Below are 25,421 nucleotides of genomic sequence, written 5' to 3'. Positions count from 1 at the left end.
TTTTTAAGATTTTTTATTTTATTTGACAGAGAGAGAGAGAGAGAGATCACAAGTAGGCAGAGAGGCAGGCAGGGGTCGGGGGGAAGAAAGAGCCTGATGCGGGGCTCGATCCCAGGACCCTGAGATCATGACCTAAGCCGAAGGCAGAGGCTTAACCCAGTGAGCCACCCAGGTGCCCCCATAACCCCAAGATTCTTAAAAATCCCTGGGTTATAAAGATGTTCAGACTGGAATAACAAAGTTGGCATACCATAGCATATCACTGAATAGGAGAGATTTTTTCCTTTCTTTTCTATTATTATTATTATTATTATTATTATTATTTTTAAAAACTTTATTTATGTGAGAGAGAGAGAGAATACAAGTGGGGTGAAGGGCAGAGGGAGCAGCAGACTCTCCAACAAGCAGGGAAACCTGATGTGGGCCTCAATCCTGGGACGACAGGATCATGACCTGAGCCGAAGGTAAACACCAACCAACTGAGCCACTAGGCACACTTGGAGAAGAGTTTTCTGTTTTTAATTACCTCTGGAGAGATGGGAAAGAAGAGTGCCAATTCACTTCAAAGTTCCAAGTAAAATGAAAAAGAATAACAGAGTGGTAAGTTTGAATTTACAGTCAGGTTTTATTGTATTTTTGGGCATATGTCATTTTCTGATAACAAATCTGTGGATATACAGTTTGTGTGAATATAAAAGTATGCTATGAGAAACAGTATTTACATATTTTAGATAGCTACCTAACCATGATGACCACATGAAAGGTCAATTATTAGATATGTGGTAGATGACTGTTCAGGAAATAGTCACTACCCCCTCCTCCAACCTCCAGGGTGGTATATCCTTTTCTGTCCCACCATGTTGGAAGTGACTCTCTGATCTGCTTTGGCCAATGGAACATGGACAGCTATCAAAGTATGTGAGCTCTGAGACCAGACCTTTAAGAGGCATCTAATGTTTCCACTGATCCTTCTGAGAATTTCTTTCTTCCTTTCTTTCCTTCCCTTTCCCTTCCCTCCCTCCCTCCTTCCTTCCTTTCTTTATTTAAAGATTTCATTTATTTATTTGACAGAGAGAGACAAGAGCACAAACAGACAGAGAACGAGAAGCAGGCTCCCCACTGAGCAGGGAGCCGGATGCAGGGCATGATCCTGAGCTGAAGGCAAATACTTAACTGACTGAGCCACCCAGGTGCCCCACTTCTGGGAATTTCTAAACTCTTGTCATGAGAAGGAAACATTCCAGATAGCCTACTGATTACAAAAGAATGGCAGATCTGACCAAATCTGGGTCCTGAAGCTAAGTAAACTCAGCTGTATCCATCTATGCCAGCCAAGATCAGCCGAATTCTAACCATCCAAAGACTTGTAAAACAAAGATAAATGCTGACTATTGAGTGCCACAAAATTTATCGTGGTTTTTTTGTGCAGCAGTATCTAACAAAATATGCTAAGAGTGCTCTTGTTGAATGGTGAAACAGAAAAGTCACTGTCACATTAAATGACTGCAATGCTACTATCAAAGACGTAAAAAGTTTCTTAAAAAAACAACTCCACAAAGTTTACATTAGACTGCACCATTAATTAGTTTGTTGCCCTCCTAAGGAAACAAACTATAAAGTATTATGTATTTCAGAATTCCTACTCTAAAAAGGGGCATTAAGGTTCCTATAACAAAATTGATAATGAATATATACGATGTTTTACGTTAAAATAAATGTTTAGGTTAATATGTACTTTTTTTTTTTTTATGGCTCATCCCCTGAGCCAATTTTTTTCTATTAACCAATTACACTTCTGACTGTATCAGGTTAAGCGGGCTTCTTCAATATCTGTCTGCCAGAAATCCTATTGTGGGTATTGTAATGATCAGGGCTCCTGTGTTATTTTTGCTTTGTTTTGTTGCAAATCCCATTTATAAGCCAGTTTATAGTCCTGGCATTGAGTTTGAATGTTACAATTTCATTTCATATTGAGTTCGAGCACTGCGGTGAGTTTTTGATATAATACTGGCTTCTCCAATAATTTAATCATCAATTTAGATTTCTGTTAACCAAGTCTAAAACCTGATCCATTAGATTTTTAAAACACAAGGACATCAAATGAGGAATAAAACCCGAACTCCTTCTGACTTATAAGGCCCTCCATCCTAACCTGGTTCCCAACTTCTTCCCCGACCACGTTTGTTACCACTGTCTGCCCCTGGTTCTCATTCCACACACTGTGATCCCACACTGACCCTTCTGTTTTGCTAATGTACCAAACTTGTTACCACTTTGGGGCCTTTCTCTCAGAGCTTTTCTCTGCCTGAGCTTTTCTCTGACATTCCCACAGATGTTACTCAGATCTCAAATGACACCACAGAGGCCCCCAGTGACTACCCAAAATAAAGCCTCCAATTAAACCCTTTTGATGATATCACTCCATTTTAAGTCTTTGTATAATACTTCTCAGTAGGTGATAAGTAATAGCATTAGCTAATATTTCTGTCTGACTTTTCCCCAAAATAGTATAAGACTCACAATTGATATGTCTTTCATGTTCACACCTCACTCTGAGGGCTTAAAAATCTAGCACAGCACATAGGAGCAGACCTATGAAAATTTTCGATTATTCAACTGAATACAAACATGGATGCTAAAACAAACTAAAAACCCAGAATAAGATTTTTTTCAACCACTGTGGATAAGTTAGGATTTAAAAACAGAAATTAAAAAATTTAATATATGTTTTATGTCAACCATTTCTATAGCATCTCCCCCCAAATAGTTTGAATTGACTCACAAATCACCACCACCCCCAGGATCAAGCACAGAAAGATTACTTCTCAAATCTTACATGGGATTAAATGCAAAGAAGTTCTAATTATTTTAGAGAACTAAAATTTTGGAGTATTACTCCAAACTGATTACTCTTCATGAAAGTCTTGAAATAAAAGGAGATGAACTTTAGCAGACTTTATAAAAAAAAAATTCATTATCTAGAAATTATCTAGATGGTTTTGCTAATAAATATGAAATCATTGAACCAGTTCTCTAAAATAATTAGAACTTCTCTGCATTTAATCCCATGTAAGATTTGAGAAGTCTGGATCAGATCCAGAGAACATTTTCCAGATGAGAAGAATGAAGCTCAGAGAGGTCAAGTTATCTGCCAAAAGCCAGAGAGCTGGTTAGAGGTGAGGTGGGATCTGACCCAGACAGATGGGCTCCCGAGCCTGTGCCCACAGGCTCTTCGTGATGTCACGTCACCTGACACGCCTCGACCAGATTGTCCCTGAGGATTCTGGAGTTGTGATTTAGGGTAGCAGCTTAACTCTCCGCAAATGACAGAACAGTAAATCTGGATGCTGTATGGCAGCTATATTCCTTGGGAATGAAGAAGAAGAAAACTTGGGTAGAGAGAGATAAATAAAGGAGAGGCCAAGAGAGAAGTTAATGAGATGGCAAGAGACAGGGAGAATGCTGGCCAGCATCAGTCCCGTGCCAGCCCTGCTGCCTGGCTGAACTTCTGCCCTTGAGTTTAAAGGGACACACCCTGGTATCTGTATGATAAGTCCCCTTTCTTGTTTAAGATAACTCAAGATTTTATTACTTGCAATTGTTAAGAACCTTACCTCATTATCAGAACTGATCAACCAAATGAGGGAAAATTTGGCTCCTGAAACTGAACTGAAATTGATGGAATAGTGCCAGAACGTGTACACAGTAAATGGGAATTAAGAATAAAAAATGTTCGGCTAATAACATTTTTAAAAAAATATGGACAAATCAATGGGTCTTAGGTTTTATTCGAATCAATATTTGAAATGTATATTCAGGGAAGATTTAGAAATAACTATTGATTTCATTGTTTTACCCATCTCTGGCACAAGGAATTGCTCTGAATTTTTTTTTCTTCCTAATCTGGCATGCTAGATTATATGAGTGTGCCAACCCAGTAAGGAGGCGGTAATTTCAGCTTACCATCCTCCACTGATAGAACAGATAATGCGTAGCTCCCTGAAAGAGCTCCCTTCCTTTGCTGGCACAGCGCTGCTATTTTGGTTATCTATCAGTGAAGAACAAATATCTAGTGGCAATAGAGCCTAGACACGTGTTAGCATGGGTAAACAGCTTTTGTTAATGGACAGTGTTCAACACTGAACACCAAGTCCCTTATGGTGACAGGTGACCTAGAATTTCTAAATGTGGAAACTAATAAAGCCAGGCCATCTTTTCTCCAATACACATTTTTTGTTAAAGATGTATTTATTTTAATTTTGAGAAAGAGACAGCAGGGAGGAAGGGAGAGGGAGAGAATCTCATGCAGACTCCCTGCTAAGCACAGAGCCCAATACAGCAGGGCTTGATCCCACGACCCGAGATCACGACCCAAGCTGAAATGGAGAGCCCAACACCCAGAGGACTGAGCCACCCAGGCACCCCTCCATTACATTCTTTTTTTTTTTTTTTTAAGATTTTATTTATTTATTTGACAGACAGAGATTACAAGTAGACAGAGAGGCAGGCAGAAAGAGAGGAAGGGAAGCAGGCTCCACACGCTGAGCAGAGAGCCCGACGCGGGGCTCGATCCCAGGACTCTGGGATCATGACCTGAGCCAAAGGCAGAGGCTTTAACCCACTGAGCCACCCAGGCGCCCCTCCATTACATTCTTGATACCAATTTTCCCATTTGTTTGTGCAACAATCATTCCAATTATATAAAGTACGAAGTTCACAGTAACTGTCAACTTACTTCTATAATATACTCTTCTCATGCAAATCAGCTGCTGCTTCTTCCTAAGTAGTATTATTATATGTATGTACTGCCAAGAACTAACCAACATGTGTGGACTAATTTATCACATTGCCATTATCAAGTGTCTAAGTCTAGACACTTATCAACTTTTCACCTGCATTGATGTAACGCCTTTTAAAAAAGTTTTCCATGGGCCATGTGGCTCCCGTCAGTCGATTATTTCAGATTATTGCTACCATAATCACTACACCTACTCAGCAGGTGGTCTGGCCCACCTAAATCCCTCCTGTTCATTCTGTATTACCTTCCCACCTTACTGAGGCTCAAACCTAAGACCCTCTGTACCATCTCCATGGCAGAAGGCTTCAAGTTTCTCACAGGATTGATATCCTGATAGTGATTCCCTAATCAAAGTAATTCAGCAGAGTAACCCAACGAACCCATATTCTCCTTTTGTCCACCCTCCTCCTTCCACATCACTGTGGTGCCTTATCTACTCAACCCACTCCTTCCTTTAAGCCTTCTCCAGTTTGAACAGCCCTTTCCTTGTTAGAAGGGAGACAGTACGGGCATTCACTGTGCTAAATACTGTACAAATGCTCTCATTCAATCCGTACAGCAATCCGATACGACCAGTACTACTAAGTCCCTCATTTTGAGATGAGGAAAGTGAAATGTAAAGAATTTAGGTAATTTACAAGTAAGTAGCAGATCTAAAACTTGAATAGGACACAGTAACTTAAAAAGCTCCCAAAGCAGTTAACCTCTCGGCCTTTGCACAAGCTGTTCCCCCTTGCTCAGAAAGGTCCTACCCTCTTCCACTGGTTGGCAAGCACCTGGTCAGCCTTCAAAGTCAGACTTAAGTGCCCCCACGCCCTTCTGAAGCCTTCTTCCACACTCTTCAACCCGTGGTAATCATTCTTCACTTTGTTCTACCCTACCAAAGCCAAGTATCACTGCCATAAATATTTATTTTGCTTCTCTCTTTTACTTGTCTGTGAGGTCTTTGGAGGAAGGGATATTCTATTTATACCAGCACACTGCAGTAACCAAAAAACGTCTGTAACATTACATACTGCCCTAAGAGACATCAGAACGCAAAGTACCCTTCGTAACCACTATATAGATTAAAAAATGAAAACAATTCAGCAGGATGCAAATTAACATTTAACCTAAAATATTCCAGCTTGACAATAAGTATGCATTGGTTATTAGGCTTGTTAGCTGTCTAAATCATACATTTTAAATTTAAATACATATTCAAAGCTTCCTTTGGAATGCATAATAAATATAACAGGTGTGATCTTTTCTCTGTATTTACACTAGCCAGCTCTGGAAATTACTAGAGATGGTGGAGGAGGTAGAGAAGAATGCCGGCCATTCCTCTCTGCCATAGAAGGCCGTGAAGGAGGCAACTTCAGAGACTGCCCCCCTTGGCTGTTTATCACTCCTTGTGTGAGCACCTCAGGTCAGATGTAAAGATACGCGTTCTTGGAGGGAGAATGGGGGAGGGTACAACTTGTCTCAAAATGCAAGCAGGTTAATTCAGCCAGAGAACAACCAAAGAAAAAGTAATCTGTTAAAGGAAAGCTGGAATCCTGTGTTCAATGAGGCACCTTTCTAAATGTTGCTGGAGCCCTTTTGACTATACTGGATCTTCACCTTACACACCAACTCAGTTATTCTGTAATTAAAAAGTTCTTTTTTTTTTTTTTAAGATTTTATTTATTTATTTGACAGAGAGAGAGAGCGAGAGAGGGAACACAAGCAGGGGGTGTGGGAGAGGGAGAAGCAGGCTCCCTGCTGAGCAGGGAGCCTGATATGGGGCTCGATCCCAGGACTCTGGGATCGTGACTGGAGCTTAAGGCAGCCGCTTAACAGCTGAGCCACCCAGGTACCCCTGCAATTAAAAAGTTCTTAAGTTTTGCAAGTGGTGACTCTCAACTTTTGTTTAGTTCTCTCAGTAAATAGAATACTGGCCTAAGCAATTTCCTTTTTTTTTTTTTTTTTTTTTTAAGTAATCTCTACACCCAACATGGGACTTGAACCCACAATCCCTAGATCAAGAGTCAAATGCTCTACTGCTCTACTGAGTGAGCCAGCCAGGAGCCCAGGTAATTTCTTGTGTGGGAGGGAGGGAGAGAAGGGGGGGAGGAGAGAGAGAGAGAATGAATGAGAAAGCCAGAGAGACCTGAGACAAGAGGAGTTATGCTTGGCTTCCTTATCCCTTTTTCTTGCCATGATTCTCTAAAGGGACCTGTATAAAGGGATTTGTGATTTTCTTGCATTATTATTCAAAGGATCAACAGGATATTGCCATATTTTTTAAAGTGTAGGTGTATTTTTGTACCATGAGTCTCCATCAAAAATGTCAGAAAGCCACAGGGCTACTTATAAACAAGAAAAGATTCAGTGTCCACACCAAAACCACTGTTCTTAATGGGATTTTTACCATTTGAGGAATCAAGATACCTTCCATTATGAAACAAAGTCCAATTACAGAAAGATATTTAATTAAAATCCTGTACTAAGAAACCTTCCAAATACCCTTTGTAATAATCGACCTAAACCCAAAGGATTTCATATGTTAGCAAGAATGTAATTTGCTTCACAGTGCGGTAATAAATCAGATTGAGAAGTAATTTATTTCTTACTATAGAAAATCTGAGTATGTATCTTTTTCACACAATTTAAACGGTTCATCTCAGATAAGGCCAAAAAAAAAAAAAAAACTTACATGAAATAAAAAGTAAATGATAAATATTTCATCTTTGCACAATTTTAGTATGCCTTTTCCACATGAACCGAAACCAAATAATCACCTTCGAAAGGCTATACCAGTCAAGTCTTTAAAAATTTCACATCTGGTAACGAAAACCATGTATCTCCAGAAAGTTGTACAATCAGATTCAACACCCCAACATCCACATTATTTAAACATGTAGTATTAAGACCAATATTTTGTGTCTTTATCATACCTCTGAGACTTTCCATGCTAGTGACCAAGTTTAATAGTAGATATGCTCTAGGGTTAGGAGCAGAAGTGTGCTTTGGGGGAGCTAAAGTTGTATCAAGGCACAGCATACATCAACATACTGGATATTCATAAGATCTACAAATGGAAGTGTTTCCCAGTAAGCACACTGATATTAATTCGTTGGTTCATTTCCTCTCTGTGTCTCCTGTCCCCCGCACATGACTACACATGCACAGTACACGATGTCCTACACTTGCTGAGATGCTCCCTAGTACCTGGTCAGGTCACTGCCTCCCGCCTTAGCCTCCCTTGTACTCTTCAGTGTGCCACTTTGTATCTGTTTTTGTTTCCTCTCCTTTGTCATGGAAAATTCCTACAAGCGTTTGAAGACTCAGCTCAGACACCTGAAGGAGGATCCCGACAGGACCACCAAAAAGGAATGAAATAAAGTTCTGAATTCTCTGGGTAAGTTTTCATGGCAGAATAGTGAAACTCATGGCTAAAATGAAGTTTAAAAGATTATCCACAACTACTGGTGGACTAACTCTCCTGATTTGGTAAAATATTGTGGTTTAACTAAGGATCAGCAGTAATATCCACATAATATATATAATTACAAAACTGAAAACCATGTAAGTTATACATATTAAATAGGACAAGAATGCAAAAGGCTAGATGTTTCTGTATTAATGAACACTTATAGATGTGTATTTTGTATATTTGTTGTATTTATTTGGCTTTTGCTATCTTCTTTGGTTCAGCTGACTCTTCAACTGCATCTATAGAGACATCTACAGGGGCACCTGGCTGGCTTAGTCAATGGGATATTCAACTCTTGATCTCAGGGTCATGAGTTCAAGACACACATTGGGAATGGAGCCTACCTAAAAAAAAAAAACCTAAAAAAGCAGAGTAAAATGAATCCCTATATAGTCAACTCCCACTTTCAACAATTACCAACACATAGTCATCTAGCTTCATCCACATCACCAACCCTCTACTGAATCATAAATGTTTCTGAATCTTTGCAGACATTTCGTCCATAATTATCTTAATATGTATCTCTAAACCATTTTAAACTTAATTATAACATGTTTATTGCAGAAAAATGAATAATCCTCTTAGTATCATTAAATATCTAACTAGCGGTCAATTACAGATGTTTTTTATAGTTTGTTCAATTCAGCATCTAAACAATGGCAACAGACTGCATCTATGGGGTGCCTGGGTGGCTCAGTCATTAAGTGTCTGCCTTTGGCTCAGGTCATGATCCCAGGGTGCTGGGATCAAGCCCGTATCGGGCTCCTTGCTTGGCAGGAAGCCTGCTTCTTCCTCTCCCACTCCCCCTGTTTGTGTTCCCTCTCTCTCGCTCTCTGTCAAATAAATACATAAAAAACCTTTAAAAAAAATTTAGGCTGCATCTACTTACTATAACCCTTAAGTGTTTTAAAATCAATTTATGAGATCCCCTTTATATTGTTCATTGCAAGTTATTGTTTGAAGAAATTGCCAGGTTATGTTGTTAAGGCTCCTATGCCTTAAAATAGAGAATCAGGGTTTCATATTAGCAAGATAACTGTTACAATACAGTCTTTCATTCTACTGCTTGTGATGAGTACTATCAAATATAATGAGTAAGAGGCTACTATGGCAATGGTTGGGAAAGTTAGTTTACAAAGTATGGCTCACTGCTGTCTTAAACTCGATAGCCATTATAAGGATGACATCCACAGAGAAGAAACAAACATTTTCAAGAACTTCATTTTTCTGTTATGCAAGGACATGCATACCAAGACCCTTGGAGAACAGTGAAAAAAAAATTCCAAATATTAAATCCAAATGGTAACTGTATTAGAAGTTAATTTCATAATAGTTCTTAGTAATAACGTAAACATTTTGAAAGTTATCTGACTTCTAGATAGTTCAGTTCCCCATGCTGGTGTTCTAGCCCACTGGTACAAATATTCCACTTCAAGAAGACTGAATCGTTTGTGTTTAAATGTAGGTAAACTTCACCTGATAATCATGGACACACATGCAAGGCGAACACACAGGACAAAGTGGTATTTGCCACTCTAAAACTCCTCTGACCCTCACTACATATGAAAGTAGTAACCTAAGTTTTACCCCTAAAGCACTTTAAAATGCACTATTAAACATGTCACAGTGTTTAGTGATGTAAATAAATCATTAAAAACCTGCAGACCTTTCTGTAGCCTGAACACAAAGCCAAACGCAATACTTCTATTTTAATTCCCAGGAAGTTTTTCTCAGTTGCTATAGGAACACAGCTATCACGTTAGAAAAGGAAAAAAAACCCAGCCCCAGAGGAGTGTGCTCACACCACCTACCATAGACCTGGGCTTGCTGACGGCCACCAGACTAGTGAGGAAGTCTTCATCGTGCAGCTGGCTGAAAACATGGGCGTCATAGGCTACCATGATGGAGATTTCTTCCATCATCTTGCCAGCTGGCCTTTCCACAGCACCAGCGCTGCCCCAGCTCCAGACCAGACTATCCAAGGAAAAATCCTGCCGCAGCTCAGTGCCAATGCCCACACCCACCTGAGTTTGAGGGGGCGGAGTATCAAAAATCCAGAAGAGAAAAAAGAAAAGGGGAAAAAAAAAAAGCAAAGCAGCTGCTATCCCAGGCTCGTTTGGTAATTCACCTCCAGTAGAAAACTAAAGCAGGTCTCTTATCTGTGGAGGAAGTATACAGTATAAACACCTTCTGCATTCTTAACACAGCAGCTGGAAAGTTCGGTTTGGGGAAATCTTCTTTCAGCTTCAAAAAGAGAAATAAAGAGAAGTTTTCTAACTGGAAATATCCTAAAGCAAAACCAAATAAAACTTGAAAACAAAAAGCCCCCAAACTGATTTACGTTATGTTCTTGGTAATTAGAAACTTTTAAAGTTTGTCTTCTTTCTTCAGTATCATTTATGTCAAGATTCTTCTTCTTGGAGGAGAAGTGGATTTTCTCATGCCTTATTTTTTCACATTCATAGAAAATAAATAGATGGCAACCTTTAGTTTTTCAGAATTTCTAGAATTCTTGGTGCGGTTAAGAATTATTTCCTGAAGTATAAAAAAAAGAGATTCTTTTTCACCTCTGATTATTTCTGTTAAAACAAAAAAAAGTACCAAAATATAAAAATGAAACAGGGACTGCAATAATTATCATTTCCCCTTCTCCCACTAAAAAACACACAAATATTTTAAATAAAATTCTTGGTTTTGGGAACTTTGTTTTCTGTTGTTATTCAGAAAGCAACACAAAGGTCTCACTTCTAACTTTATGGTTTTTCTCCCATAGATACAAGTTCTCCTTTTTTTTTTTTTTAAACTTAGAGGTTTCTTTTAATTACCCATTTTAGCAGATAGTCATGAACTGGTGCTGTCTTAGCCACCAGAAGTGTTTCACAGTTGGGAGACCATATATGAATCTCAATATGCACTATGAAAAATTTTAAGGCTGCGCATAATCATCATTACAAGGTTGCCTAAATTACTAAGAAATATAATGTCTGCTAATTCCACGGGAAAAGTATTAAGCAAATAAAAAAGGGGAGAAATGAAACTCCTCCAAAAGTTGTTTTTCCAAAACTTCCAATTAAGCTATTATCTTCTCTGCTTTTTATAGATTATGACACTGCCATACCATGAGGAATAGCATCCATTAGAATTAGAAATCAATTTGGCAATGGTTGTCCATAATCAAATACAGGTAACTGTTTGGAATTTTTAGCCCTAATTACAAATAGCATTGTTATGGTGTTTAATTGTGTGCTTTTCAAAAGACAAAACTTAGAAGGAGATTCATGGTGTCTATTTTCCCTTATTTTCCCTAAAGTATCTTTACCTAGGTTAACATGATTACTTAAATAGCACCTTGTTCCATTTAAATACGGTTAGGGGAGTTCTGCAATTGCTACAGCACTCTAGATTAAACACACACACACACACACACACACACACACACACGCGCGCGCGCACGCCAAAGAAGAAAAACACCTGATGGCTAGGAAACAGAAGCAAGTCTAATAGGCTATTTTAACAGAAATGCAATACTTTCAATAAATCTTCAAGATTAAAACAGCTTGAAACTGGGCTTGACCCTCGTGGGAGCCAGTAAAGCATTTTTACTTCATTTTTTGCTACAATGCAGCTTTGTCTCTTACGCTTTATTTTTGTGAAAAAGTTTCCCAGTATATTTATCTAAACGCTGACTAACCAGGTAAAAATTAAACGGTAATCAAGAGACAAGGTTTCACAAAGCATCCAGGTAGTTCCTACCTTTTAAAGTCCTTTTTATCTTTGCAGAAGTACTGTAAAAGATACTGTGACCCTCTTCATGCACTCACTAGCACCAGAAGGTTTCAGGTTTACCTAGCAGCACCATTTTCTAGATGGGAAAGCAATTCCTCTTGCTTTCATGTTTTTCTTTGCTGCGGTGACTCAGTGCTTCCACCCTGATACCTGAATAAGGTGCACTGACAAAGACACCTGTTGTGGAAGGTAAAGAAACTACTTCCCAGAATGCCTTACTCCCCGCTGGCAAACGCCCAGGGGCAAACAAGAATTATAAACCGCATTGGAGCAGTTGCCTATGCACCCCGGGAGAGCAATTCAGAGTAACAATGGGTAATCTCCTTGGTTAAGAAGAACACTCAGAACCCAAGGAAAAAAAGGACCAGAAAAACAACATCAAACAGTTTAGGTGCTGTGTATTAAATTCATAAAATATTTAGAGATCAGGGCTGTTAAGAGTACAAAACAATTTTAGGAACACAATCAAAGGCTGTAAAGATACTTTAAAAATTACATAAACAGAAGCTGACGACTTTAAATATTTCAGTCCTTTCAGAATTCCACACAGGTTCTCAGGTAAACAGGTATTTTTTTAAAGCCACTGATTTATTACCTACAAAAGACTGTTCTAATTAGCCGCAGTCACTAGAATTATTAATTGCATTTCATTTCTAAAGCTAAGAGGTCCTCTATCAAAGCCAGAATGCATGCATCTTCTAAAGCAAGAGTTCCCTAAGTTAGACTTGTATGCTTTATTTCTGTCACCCTTACCATGGTTCTCCACACTTGGACTCTCAGAGTCTGGGCAGGAAAAATCCCAATGTTTCTTTTCTCTTACAATGAAATGTATACTTGTGGTCTCAACAAAAAGCATACTTTTTGAAAACTAATGATCTGTTTAAAAACCTGTCTTGGAACTGGCCTTTTTTCTTCTTAAGATCTTCTCTCCAGTCTCAGAAACAGGAGCTACCATACCCGCCCCGAACCCTCCCTGTTAGAGTCAAGTTTACAAACAGTCCTCTACTCCCTTGCAAGGCATCTTTCTTACTCTTTTGGCCTTTTCCCCTGTTAACTGATCCCACGGATCTCCCAGCCTTGTTTCCACCTGAGTCTCTGCAGTCCTCTCCTTCGCACCCCGAAGCAACTCTGCAAAAAGCCGGGGGCGCGGGGGTGAGGGGGGCGGGTTATTACCTGAGATCGAGGCGCGTAGCAGCACTTGCTGCTAAAATGTACCAGGAGGGAACTGTATATCCAACTGGCAGCAGAAAACACTGCGTCAGTGGGAACCAATAGATGGTCGCCAGTTCAAGCAGGAACTAGCTAGCTGTCTGTCCCAGGGCAAGTCATTCAACCTCCCGAGGTTTCAGTTTCCTCATGGTCATGTAAATTGAGAGGGATGGACTAGATCTGAGGTTTTCACGTGCGCGCAGACACAGTCCAAATAAGTATCCAGTTTCCCCCCACTAAACAGGCTTACTGGGGGATTTGAAGGTGGAAATACCTTTTTCATCTCCATGAGAATAAAAAACAAAGGGTAACGGTAATCCCAGATGTTAAGAAAGTCGGGGTTGCTACAATGCGTCCCAACAAAGGCAGTCTACTTTGTACTCTATTTTGGATTTTCTAATGTGAACTTTTTGCCTCTGAAGAGGATTCCGTGATACTTTTTTTTTTTAAAGATTTTTTTTGTCTATTTATTTGACAGAGAGAGATCACAAGTAGACAGAGAGGCAGGCAGAGAGAGAGGGAGAGAGGGAAGCAGGCTCCCCGCTGAGCAGAGAGCCCGATGCGGAACTCGATCCCACGACCCTGAGATCATGACCTGAGCCGAAGTCAGCGGCTTAACCCACTGAGCCACCCAGGCATCCCCCGTGATACTTTTTATTGGTTATTCTCTAGTCTTTGCAGTTTAGAGGCCAACCTGGCTACAAAATAATTTGTAAAAGCCTCTCCAGATCTCATTAAATAAGAACATTCTGGTGAATAAAATACCTTTAATGATTTTTAAGTGTCATTTTAACACTTTATATAGTATGACTTTATTCTGGTAGCTGATTTTGTTCTAACAATCATTCTTCTGGGATTATTACTTTTTAACAACATACCTGGGTCACCCTGAGTGAGTATGAGGCTAGTAAAGCATGCCTGGCCTTCAGAGAACATCTGTTCTCACAAATGCAGGTACGGCCACAATGAAAAAGAAAATCAAGAAAAACCTGAATAAGATGTGAACATTTTCTAATTTCTGTGTTTTCTCCAAATGCAGCAAAGCAAAGTAGCTTTATGGGGGGCAGGGGTATTCATATCAAAGGTGAAAATATGTGAGAAACAGAAGGCCCCAAGAGTGGCTGCAAAGACCTTTAACCCCATGCCTCAGGTTCTGCTGGTTGAACTTCTCACAACAGCCATAAGGTCAGGGCGCTATAGAAAGGAGGAGAAAAGCACCTGGGCAGAAAGGTAGTCTCAAGGGCAGAGGGTCTTCTGCGCCCTCCCCCCAAGCGCAGGTGGAGCCCTCTAGAAGCTCTCTTTCCCTCCCTGGTGGTGCTTGTCTGTCGGTTCCTCAATCAGTCAAGATCAACATTCACCAAGTGTACATGACTCAGTTTTAAGAGACCTTCACAAGATATTCATGGTCTTGACATAAACAACCATAAGAAAGATAAAATTCTCCAAGTACTTTCTCAATCACAGAAAACCAGTATTCCAAGTAGGTTTCCCACTTAGGAGTGCACATTATGAAACCCAAGTGCTCTACGTGGTTAACAAAAGATAAAAGGAGAATCAGAAGTATCAAGAGAGGAAAGCTTTTCAGGATATTTTGGATTTCAGAGTAGTTCAGTGACACATACTGAGTTTTTACAAAGGGAAGAGATCAAAGAGTAAAAGATAAATAAGCAAAATCTTAGTTTTCTTTAAAAAAAATCATGCAAAGGTAAGTAAAGAAAACTATTATTCTTGTGTCAAACTCTAGTCATTCAGCTCATTATCTTTCCTAGCAATTGCCAGGCAAATTCAAAACCCCAGAAATCACAGATTCTTAAGGTAAAAAACAACAGCAATGACAGAAAAACCCAGAGTTAAATAAAAGAAAAAACAGTGGAGCCTAAAATATTTGCCTAACAGCTGTACTGGGTATCTTACTTCCTCACTACAAAGAATGTGGGTGAGGGAGAGTCTATACCATGAGTCTGCAACTCTCTTACAATCAGCTTTTTACCTCATTTGTAACTCTAAAATCCACAGCCAACTGTTAAACACAAGACAACAGGCCCCAAATGGAGTCACTTCTGTGAAGCCCCATGTTATCAGAGGTTTCATCACAGCGTTGGCTCTCCCTGAAGGGGAATCTTAAACCAGTCACCAGAAGTCGCCTGATCAGCACTAGTCGGGTAATCTGGCTGACAGACCCCTTTGAAATAATCAACCTGCTTTTTGGCCTACTGTAACTTCTTTATTCCTGCTCCCTTCTGCCTACGAAAGTCTCTTCGTTAGTACAGCTCCTCAGGGCTCCTTCTATCTGCTAGATTGGGTGCTGCCGAAGTCATGAATCACTGGATAAAGTCAATAAGATCTTTAAAATTAGTTGAATTTTGTTTTTTAACACAACGCGTTCCCTTAAACTTTACCTAACCAAAAATAAGTGCTTCCAGTGTTGTAAGCATTCACTGATATTTGCTGCGGATGGTTTCAGACACATTTAAAAATATGAGCAATGTCTCATTTGGAGCAGAATACACAACTCACTTGTAATTACAAATACCTTTACCTTAAGTTTTAAAGCGTTCAAATAATTTTTAATAGTTTTATTTTTTTATTTTTTTAAGATTTTATTTATTTATTTGACAGACAGAGATCACAAGTAGGCAGAGAGGCAGGCAGAGAGAGAGGAGGAAGCAGGCTCCCTGCAGAGCAGAGAGCCCAATGCGGGGCTCGATCCCAGCACCCTGGGATCATGACCTGAGCCAAAGGCAGAGGCTTTAACCCACTGAGCCACCCAGGTGCCCCTCAAATAATTTTTAAAATTTTTTAAAATGTGTTTTAAATTTTTAAAAAGTTTTACTAACAACCAAATCAAACCATTCCACAAGGATAATGTTTTAGATTTTTTTTTTTTTTAAACCAAGATCAGAAGGCAGTTTCAGTTTTAGGGAATGGCAAAAAAGTGTGAGCTAGATTTATTTACATGTTCATTTGTTTCAAGTTCTTCCTGCAGGGCTGGTGCCGGCCTGGATAAGCCCCTTTCCAACAGTGCCCTCAGGTCCCCGCAGTAGGTCACATACAGACAGCTGACAGTGGTGGACTCTATGATCACCAGGGGGAGGTGAGTCGGGGAGGTGGGTTGAACAGGTGATGGGGATTAAAGGAGACACTTGTTGTGATGAGCACTGGGTGATGGATGTAAGTGCTTAATTGCTATATTGTACACCTGAAACTAGTATTACAGTTAACAAGAATTTAAAAACTAAAAATAACAACAACAAACCAACTTGAGGAATTTGATGCTATGTGAATTATATCTCAATTTGAAAAACTCAACAGCATTTGCTAAATGCTTGTAATGTGCATGGGGGTGTTGGGGGCTTACAAAATTTTCAATATAGTAACATATAATCTAGTTATAATAATGAGTAATAGGGACACCTATGTGACTCAGTTAAGTGTCCAACTTTCTCTCTTTTTTTTTAAGACTTTATTTATTTATTTGACTGACAGAGATCACAAGTAGACGGTGAGACAGGCAGAGAGGAGGAAGCAGGCTGCTCAGCGGGGAGGGGTTCGATCCCCAGACCCTGGGATCATGACCTGAGCCCATGGCAGAGGCTTTAACCCACTGAGCCACCCAGGCACCCCATAAGTGTCCAACTCTTGATCTCATTTCAGATCTTGATCTCAGAGTCACGAATTCAAGTCCCACATTGGGCTCCACACTTGAAACACACACACACGCAATAATAACTAATATATCCTTTAAAAATCTTTTATAATAATAATGGGAACTAACATGTAGCAAGCATTCACTGTGTCCTAGACATAGAATCTCATTTAATCTTCACAATAACTCAATGAACTAGGAACTCTAATTTTCCCTTCTTCTCCACTAAAGTATGGAGAAGTGTAGTGATTTGACTCCATTATCACAATTAGAAATGAAGCTGATAAGATAAAAAAAAAACAGTGTATCTGGCTCCAAAGTGCATGCCCTTCATCACTAAAGGACAATAAGGGAAGTGAGCAAACATAAACTGAGAATCAGCCACGTGCCAGACACTACTGCTTTTCAAATACCAATATCCCCTCCCCGCCACCAGAGACAACAATACACTATGTTTGTCAAGTAACGCAATCACAAGTGACGTTAGGACTGTAATATTATGAAGTCTCTGCATACAGGAAAGCTTTCGTGGAAGGATGGATTAGATTTGGATAGGCAAAGTGAAATAATTTTTTACAGGGAAAATAAGCTGGTCACAGTGAGGAACTGATATTGGTGGGGTACAGTAGGAGATAAGGTTTCAAAGGCAGATTTGAATTGGCCTGTGGTAGGTTTCAAATATCAGTTCAACAAATTTGGAAAACACGGTGTATAGGCCAAGGGCAGTCATCGAAGACCATGAAGTTTTTGCCTTTCGGGCCTCTATTTTTGTCATCAGGGGAAGGACCTATAGTATAATGGTTAACACATGGGCTTCAGAGTTCAGAATAACTTGGGGTAACATCTAGCTCTGTGACCATAAGCAAATCACATAGGCTGCCTTACTCTTGGTTTTGGCATCCATACGGTAAGAAAATAATAACAATGCTGTTACTATGAGGGATAATAAGATAATGCACATAAAATCCCTTAGTAAGCTGCCTGGCTCTAGAAAGCATTTGGTTAATGTTGCTGTTATTTGCTGTTATTATCAATATTAATAAAAACGATGTCTGTGGGGACAAGATCGTTTGCTAAACACCAAAGAGAAGATGGAATTCTAACTTTCAGAACTGAGGGGGGATGGCGGGGGGAGGAGCTCAGGATCCGAGAACACAATGTCTCCATTTTCTATTTCCTTATCCAATTAATAAAAATCTGGGAGAAAGAGATAGATGATGTCACAAAACTCCAACCTTCCACCAGCTTTCCCTAAGCAATTAAATGTTTTTAGCTGTTGCTGTATTTGGGAGCAGGCTGGTAATTTACATGTGTCATTCTGTCAGAAATCGTTGAGACAGGTTAGAGGACTTGAAAGGTTGATAATGTCTGTGTGTTTACATGTGCGTGGAGTCTCTTAACACTTTCGCAGCCCTCTCCAGTTTCCTGATGACAATGCAGACAGAGTTTAATCAATTACCTCTTATTAAATTAAGCAATTGTGACAAGAACAGGGAACAAAGACAGCATTTGTTGTATACCGATATTCATCTGTTGTAACCTGATCAACAAAATACTGTTACTATGGGCAAACATGTGGAAATACATAATCCTTCTTTATAATTGTATTATAACAAGATTTTCCATTGTTCATTGGTATCTTAGAGTTAAAAGAAATATCCTATACAATGGTTTAGAGTAACAGCTTATCTGGAAGCTGAAACTGTTAATCCATTTCATTTCAAAAAGATAAGCTGAGTTTGATGAAAAGTGAAGAGGGAGGGAAGAGAGAAGTAACACATTATTTAACATCTACTGTGTTGGGATGGAGCTTTAACTACACTCTCCTAATTTTTACAACAATACTGTGAAGCTGGTTTTATTATCCCCATTTTACAGAAGACTAAACCACTGCCCTGTGGGTTTAAGTGATTTAAGGTCACACTGCTAGCAAATGAGAGCCATGGTTAAAATTGAAATATGTGATTACAAAGGCTGTGTGTCCCCCTGACCCCCAACAGGTTCATCGTAAGATGAATTCGAGAGAAGACAGTAAACTCAACTTGGAGATCCTGAAATAGAAGCTTTACAATTTCCAAAGCTGGACTTTGTATCTCTCTTCTTTTAGTATTTTGCTTTTAAATTTTTTTAAGCAAGCTCTGTGCTCAACATGGGGCTCGAACTCAGGACCCTGAGATCAAGGGTCACATGTTCCACCCACTGAGGCAGCCAGACATCCCCCTCTAAGTATTTTCTTTTTAATATTGTATTATTGTATATTCAAAATACGAACTAAAAACTCATTTTGCATCTAAGAGTACTATTTATAAGGCATTTGCAAATGGAAAACTGAGGCCAGCACTGACAAGTATAATGCATGTATTAACCATCTGCTACAATAGAAAATATGTGTGGACTGAAGCAGCATTCCTTGAATGACTTGTCAACAGCAGCTTCTCCACTGTTAAAAACTGACTTTTTGTTTGCTTTAAGAACAAGAGTAAATTGTTTAATGGGTTAATAGAAAAATAATAAAAAGGCTTTAATAGTTGTTTTTTTTTTTAAAGATTTATTTATTTATTTATTTATTTATTTGACAGAGATATCACAAGCAGGCAGAGAGGCAGGCTCCCTGCTGAGCAGAGAGCCCAATGCGGGGCTTGATCCCAGGACTCTGAGATCATGACCTGAGCCAAAAGCAGTGGCTTAACCCACTGAGCCACCCAGACGCCCCGGCTTTAATAGTTTTTTAACAGTGTTTAACAGTTGTCTTACTAAGAGTGGTAGCAATTTCATTCACTTCAATAAGAATTTATTTATACATATTTTTATTTTATATTATATTTTATTTATATACTTTATATTTTAATATATTTATATTTTTATTTTTATATAAATATTAAATATTCAAATATAGATATTTGAATATAAATATTTATATTTTAATATTAGATATTAAATATTTAATATTTTAATATATATTTATATATTCGTTTTATTTATTTATATTTTATTTTGTTTTATAATATATGTAATAATATATATTATTTTTATTTTTTTAAGATTTTATTTTTAAGTAATCTCTACACCCAATGTGGGGCTTGAACTTACAATCCTGTTATCAAAAGTCATATGCTCTACCTACCAAGCCAGACTGGTGACCCAAGAATGTATTTTTTATGTCCGATCTAAAATATTTTCCCAAAAAGTGGTTATTTCCGATTTAAGCACTGTCATAAAGTATAATCATAAAGTGTATCTCTCCAATATCATGATTTTTATTTTTTATCTAAAAACAGCTAAATTCCTTATGTGTTAGTCATCAGAGACAGCAGGAAGTTAAGGGAGAATATGAGCACCCACATAGCTGCCCAAGGGTTTACTTTCAGTCACGAATTGTAAGAACCACCTTTAGGCCAAAGGACATACATAGTCCATGATGCATCCTTATTTAAAAATGTCCCCTCGGTGGCTCTGTCGGTTGAACATCCCACTCTTGTTTTCCACTCGGGCCATGATCTCAGGGCTGTGAGACTGAGTCTCATGTCAGGCTCCACACTCAGTGTGGAATCTTCTGGAGATTCTCTCCTCCTCTTCCTCCTCTGCTTTTCCCCCCATGCTGGCTTGCCTGCTCACTCATGCACACTCTCTCTCTCTCTCTTTGTCAAATGACTGAGTGAATGAATGAATGAATCAATCAATCAATCAATAATCTTAAAAAAAAAATTCCTTTTGAGGGGCACCTGGATGGCTCAGTCAGTGGAGTGTGTGACCCTTGATACTGGGGTTGTGAAATCAAGACCCCTATAGATGGTCAAGGTTACTTGAAAATCAAATCTTTACAAAATTAAAAAAAAAAAAAGTCCATCTGGGACAACTTAGCATGCATTTGTTGAGAATTTTAAGCATGCAACATAATATGAGATTATGATTTATAATGCTAACTGACCATGCTGAGACTACAGCAATGTACATATGTTGGCAAATCTGTATAAATGATTAGACTGCAAAACTGAATACAAATATGTATTAAATACTGATTTGTGGGTAATTTTAATTTATGTAAATATAATGCCTTTTGCTTCTCCTAATGGCCACCTAGTTGTTTGACACTTTACTGCTTACTGGTATCTATACTCCAAAGAGTACAACAGGGAATGAAGGAAAACTCTAATTAGTGATTAATTGGTAGATGTTTTTTCTAATCATTTCTGTCAAATGACTACACTCGTCATTTTTTACACAAGTAAAAATTAAGAGCTAAAATAAATAAAAGGTTCATTATTTGAAAATTTCCATATTTAAAAATTAAATGTTTTTCCCCCATACTTTCTATTTTCTTTTTCTTTTTTTTTTTTTTTAAGATTTTATTTATTTGACAGACATAGATCACAAGTAGGCAGAGAGGCAGGCAGAGACAGGAAGAGGGAGAAGCAGGCTCTCCGCTGAGCAGAGAGCCCAATGCGGGGCTCAATCCCACGACCCTGGGATCATGACCTGGGCAGAGGCTTTAACCCACTGAGCCACCCAGGTGCCCCATAGTTTCTATTTTCTATTCCCATGTATTAGAGGAGAGCTGTCTAAAGGAATGTTATAGGAAAACTGCCCCATGAGGTTGACTAAATAAAAAAAAAAAATTAATGTTAAGCATGAAGTTCTGGTATTAAACTTTATAAAGAATAAAATGAATTTTTCCATTATCTGCACTTGGAACACAGAATGGAAGCATTAGTAAATGGATGCTTTAATTAACTATTTTATTCACTATTAACAAAACCTGTGAATTTCCTTCTACTCTTAAGCCAGTCTTTATATTTCAACAGTAACATTTTTTCTTTCCCTTCTCTCCATTCTTCCTCCCATTATCTTATCTCCCTCATATACATCTCCTTTTTTTAAAGATCAATTCAAGATATATGTATCTTTTTTTTTTTTTAAAGATTTTCTTTATTTATTTGACAGAGATCACAAGTAGACAGAGAAGCAGGCAGAGAGAGAGGGAAGCAGGCTCCCTCCTGAGCAGAGAGCCCGATGCAGGACTCGATCCCAGGACCCTGAGATCACGACCTGAGCCGAAGGCAGCGGCTTAACCCACTGAGCCACCCAGGCGCCCTTATGTATCTTTTTTTAAAAAGATTTTTATTTATTTATTTGACAGAGAGAAACAGTGAGAGAGGGAATACAAGCAGGGGGAGTGGGAGAGGGAGAATCAGGCTTCCCACTGAGCAGGGACCCTGATGTGGGTCTCGATTCCCAGACTCTGGGATCATGACCTGAGTGGAACGCAGACTCCCAATGCTTGAGCCACCTAGGGGCCCCACATCTCTTTTAAAAGATTATTTTTGTCCTAAACTATTCAATTCTTTAGCACATCATGTACTTATATCAGATAAAATACTAAGTATACACCTTTATATATTTAACTTACTTCCAGTTATTCTACCTACATTGTTCTCTCTAACAAGGGTTGACAATATGAGATAGGAACACAGTACATGATCTTACAGATGGCACTTTATAAATGAGTCCTATATTAGCTGACTGTAGATAATTGTTTTATTATAGTTACTGTATGTAGCAGTAATTCAATATTGGTAGGGGAAAAAAAACCCTTTATTTTATGTTAGGGTAATATCTTAATGAAGATATCCCATTAAAAAAAACCCCACTGATATGTATAGGGCAATTAACCATTGTGCAAGATGATATCCCAGGAGTTCCTTCCTGCGAATAATAAGAAAATAGCTATAAATTTGTCCAAAGCCTCCATAAGAAAAACCTGCAAAGCAGCCATTTTGTAAAGGAGCTTCATTCCAAGACAAAAGTTCTCTTTGAAATCATACACCATTTCTCTTTAATGCATACTGCCTTAGTACTAGTAATAGAAATTTCCCGTGCTCTTTTTATTATTAATATATTTGTAAAGGTGGTCTTTAACTTTACAACACCACAGAATACAAAGGAAGCAGTAAAACAAATTTACTGATATTTCGTCTTTACCCCAAGGCAGTTGAACAGAAGCAAAGGGAAGGAAATGGGTCTGAGATTTGGATAATATCAAAACTCTGTATATGCTGGAGTGGGAAGACTTAAACCTCTGGCAAGTGAACACATTGAGGCTAAGTGACAGGAGTCTAACGACCTTGCACTGTGACAGCACCACTTCCCACCCCAAAGCCCTTAGCATAGATGACTCTTCTGAGATTCTTCTGGGTCAAATAACCAAAAAATAAAACCATTATAGGCAATATTATCTCTACTTCCCTCTCCTAAAACCTTAATATAGTTCTTCTAAAAAGAAAATAGCTTCCTTAGCATTACAAAAAAGTATTGTAGATATCTGTATCCAATGAGTAGAAACTACTTCTTTACCCAGCATGTAACACTGACAAGGTATTATGTTGACAAAAGTAACTAAAGCAAATGATGAACATACAACGGTGTTACTAAGAGGATGAAGGGAGAAAAGAGTAATGTTTACATTAACTATATTGTATCTTTTGCTTTGTTTTTACTACAAAAGCCCATATATAAATTACAAAAAAGATGCAGAAATCAGAAGAAACTCAAAGTGAAACAACTTCCTCTTGGTTTTAATGGTCAATAAAGAAATACATAAATTTAAAATAAGTAAGTCTTTTAAGCCTTTACAGGATAGAGACTTATTAGTTATTTTGGCAGTTGCTAAGCAACATTTTCCTCTGTAGGGCTAAAGCACATGCAATTAACAGGGTTTCAGAAAAAGATAAATTAAATGCAAAATTAGGGAATAGTAATTGAAAAGCAAAAAAGGAAAAAGTATTAACTTGCTAATCAGATTGTAACAAAGATTTAGTGACCTCTGCATTAGTGGCTAAACATTTTGTTTTCCACTGGCACCAAACATTAACATTTTAACTTTATTTAAATGGTGATCATTATACTCACCTCTACACTCAACAGCCTAATTATTTTGAGTATGTCAAATTAAATTAGACCAGTATGCTCCAGTTACTACTACTAACAATGATCTCGGTAGATCTTCTCTGCCAGTATTTTCCTCAAATCCCCAGTTTCAGAGTAGTCAGTATTTTTTTTAATTTATATTTTTTGTATTTTTTTAAAAATTTATCTTACTGTGACATGAAATTAGTAAAGCTACAGCTTTACTAATTTTTTTTAGTTTGTATTTTTTAAAAAAATTTATCTTACTGTGACATGAAATTAGTAAAGCTACAGCTTCATGATGCTGCTTCAGCTACCAGATCCCTGAAAAACTTGTTCTTTAATGTGAATATTTTGTTTTTAATTTTAAGTAGGCTCCAGGCCTGATGTGGGACTCAACACACAACCCTGAGATTAAGAGTCACATGCTCAAGGTGCCTGCGTGGTGCAGTCGGTTAAGCACCTGACACTTGGTTTCAGCTCAGATCGTGATCTCAGAGTCTTGAGATCAAGCCCAGCACTGGGCTCCACATTCAGCACTGAGTCTGTTTCAGATTCTCTCTTCCCTCTCCCTCTGGCCCTCCTGCTTGTGCTCTCTCTCTCTCTCAAATAAATAAATCTTAAAAAAAAAGAAAAAGAAAAAAAGAAATGCATGCTCTACCCACTGAGCCAGCCAGGCACCCCTGGTGTGCACATTTTGTAACAACTCTCTACAGATCTTACTACATCAACTCAGAGACTAATGAGGAATACCCTTTAATTCATTGGGTATAATAACGGAAACTTTTTTTAAAAGGAAAAAGGCAAATAACCAAATGGAAAATTACTGTAGAATTTCAACTGTTGTGGGGAAAACAAACAGTAGGAAATGGAAGGCAATTCTATCACTTTGAGGACTCAAGGGAAAATGTCCCTCCCTATTGCTGTACTTTTCTGCTTCCTCATTTTTAATATTATGTTGCGAGTTCTGTAAATGGTGGAGGGCCATGACTGCCAATCCCCTTGTTCACAAAATCAATTTCTCCCTGGATTTTCTTCGTCTACGCCAAGCAAGCTTGATGCAGAGGCTCGTGAGCGTCCGCTTTCTCAAATGAGCTAAGGAAAAGAACTTACAAAAGTGAAGTGTCTTGTGTCTGGGTTGCAATCATGCCTTGTATGGGTTCTACAACGAAACACCTGTGAGCTTAGAAAGGCAGCTTCTTATTTTATTTTAAAAGAACACTTTGGACTAAATGATTGGTAGAGTTCACTTCAGTTTAAGGCCCATAACTCCACCTTGAAGCATACTATTATAAAGAGTTATAATCTATTAAGTAATTACTCCATCTCTAAACCTGCCTAGACAGGACCCTTGATACCAGTCAGTAGGATCTTTGAGTGCTTTCTCATTTTGTTTTCCAGAGTTTGCCTCAGACCAAACTCAAGAATCTACCATGAAAATCTAATTGTCCAGACAAGAGTAAAAGGTCAAGAAAAATGCCAAAAGTCAGCAAGTAGTTTGTAATGATATGCATTGGCTAAGATGTGAATTTTAATGACCTCTATTTTGTTTTCAACAGCTAGCAGAATTAAACATGAGCAGACACTCCAAACTGTAGATCTCTCTATTGAGTCATATATAG

At 38.4% G+C, this 25,421-nt stretch overlaps 1 protein-coding gene across 6 annotated transcripts in view; it reads right to left on the bottom strand.

Annotated features, from left to right (window-relative positions):
- Window positions 1-25,421, bottom strand: part of RABGAP1L (RAB GTPase activating protein 1 like) — a 736,622-nt gene that overhangs the window by 87,811 nt on the left and 623,390 nt on the right. Inside the window, exon 1 of one of the 6 annotated variants that reach the window (XM_032838765.1) lies at window positions 10,067-10,307. The exons of 4 other annotated variants lie outside the window; for them this stretch is intronic. In XM_032838765.1, coding sequence (XP_032694656.1) covers window positions 10,067-10,177 — 111 coding nt within the window. In that variant the 5' untranslated portion in view covers window positions 10,178-10,307. Of the gene's footprint in view, window positions 1-10,066; window positions 10,308-25,421 lie in introns of those variants that run through there. One more of the 6 variants, XM_032838763.1, reaches the window with a different exon arrangement.

Source organism: Lontra canadensis, unplaced genomic scaffold, assembly GCF_010015895.1.
Source record: "Lontra canadensis isolate GAN:19392208 unplaced genomic scaffold, GSC_riverotter_1.0 scaffold106, whole genome shotgun sequence".
Taxonomy (NCBI): Eukaryota; Metazoa; Chordata; class Mammalia; order Carnivora; family Mustelidae; genus Lontra; species Lontra canadensis.
Note: the sequence above shows the minus strand (reverse complement) of the source record. Positions and strands in the feature narration are given on the sequence as shown.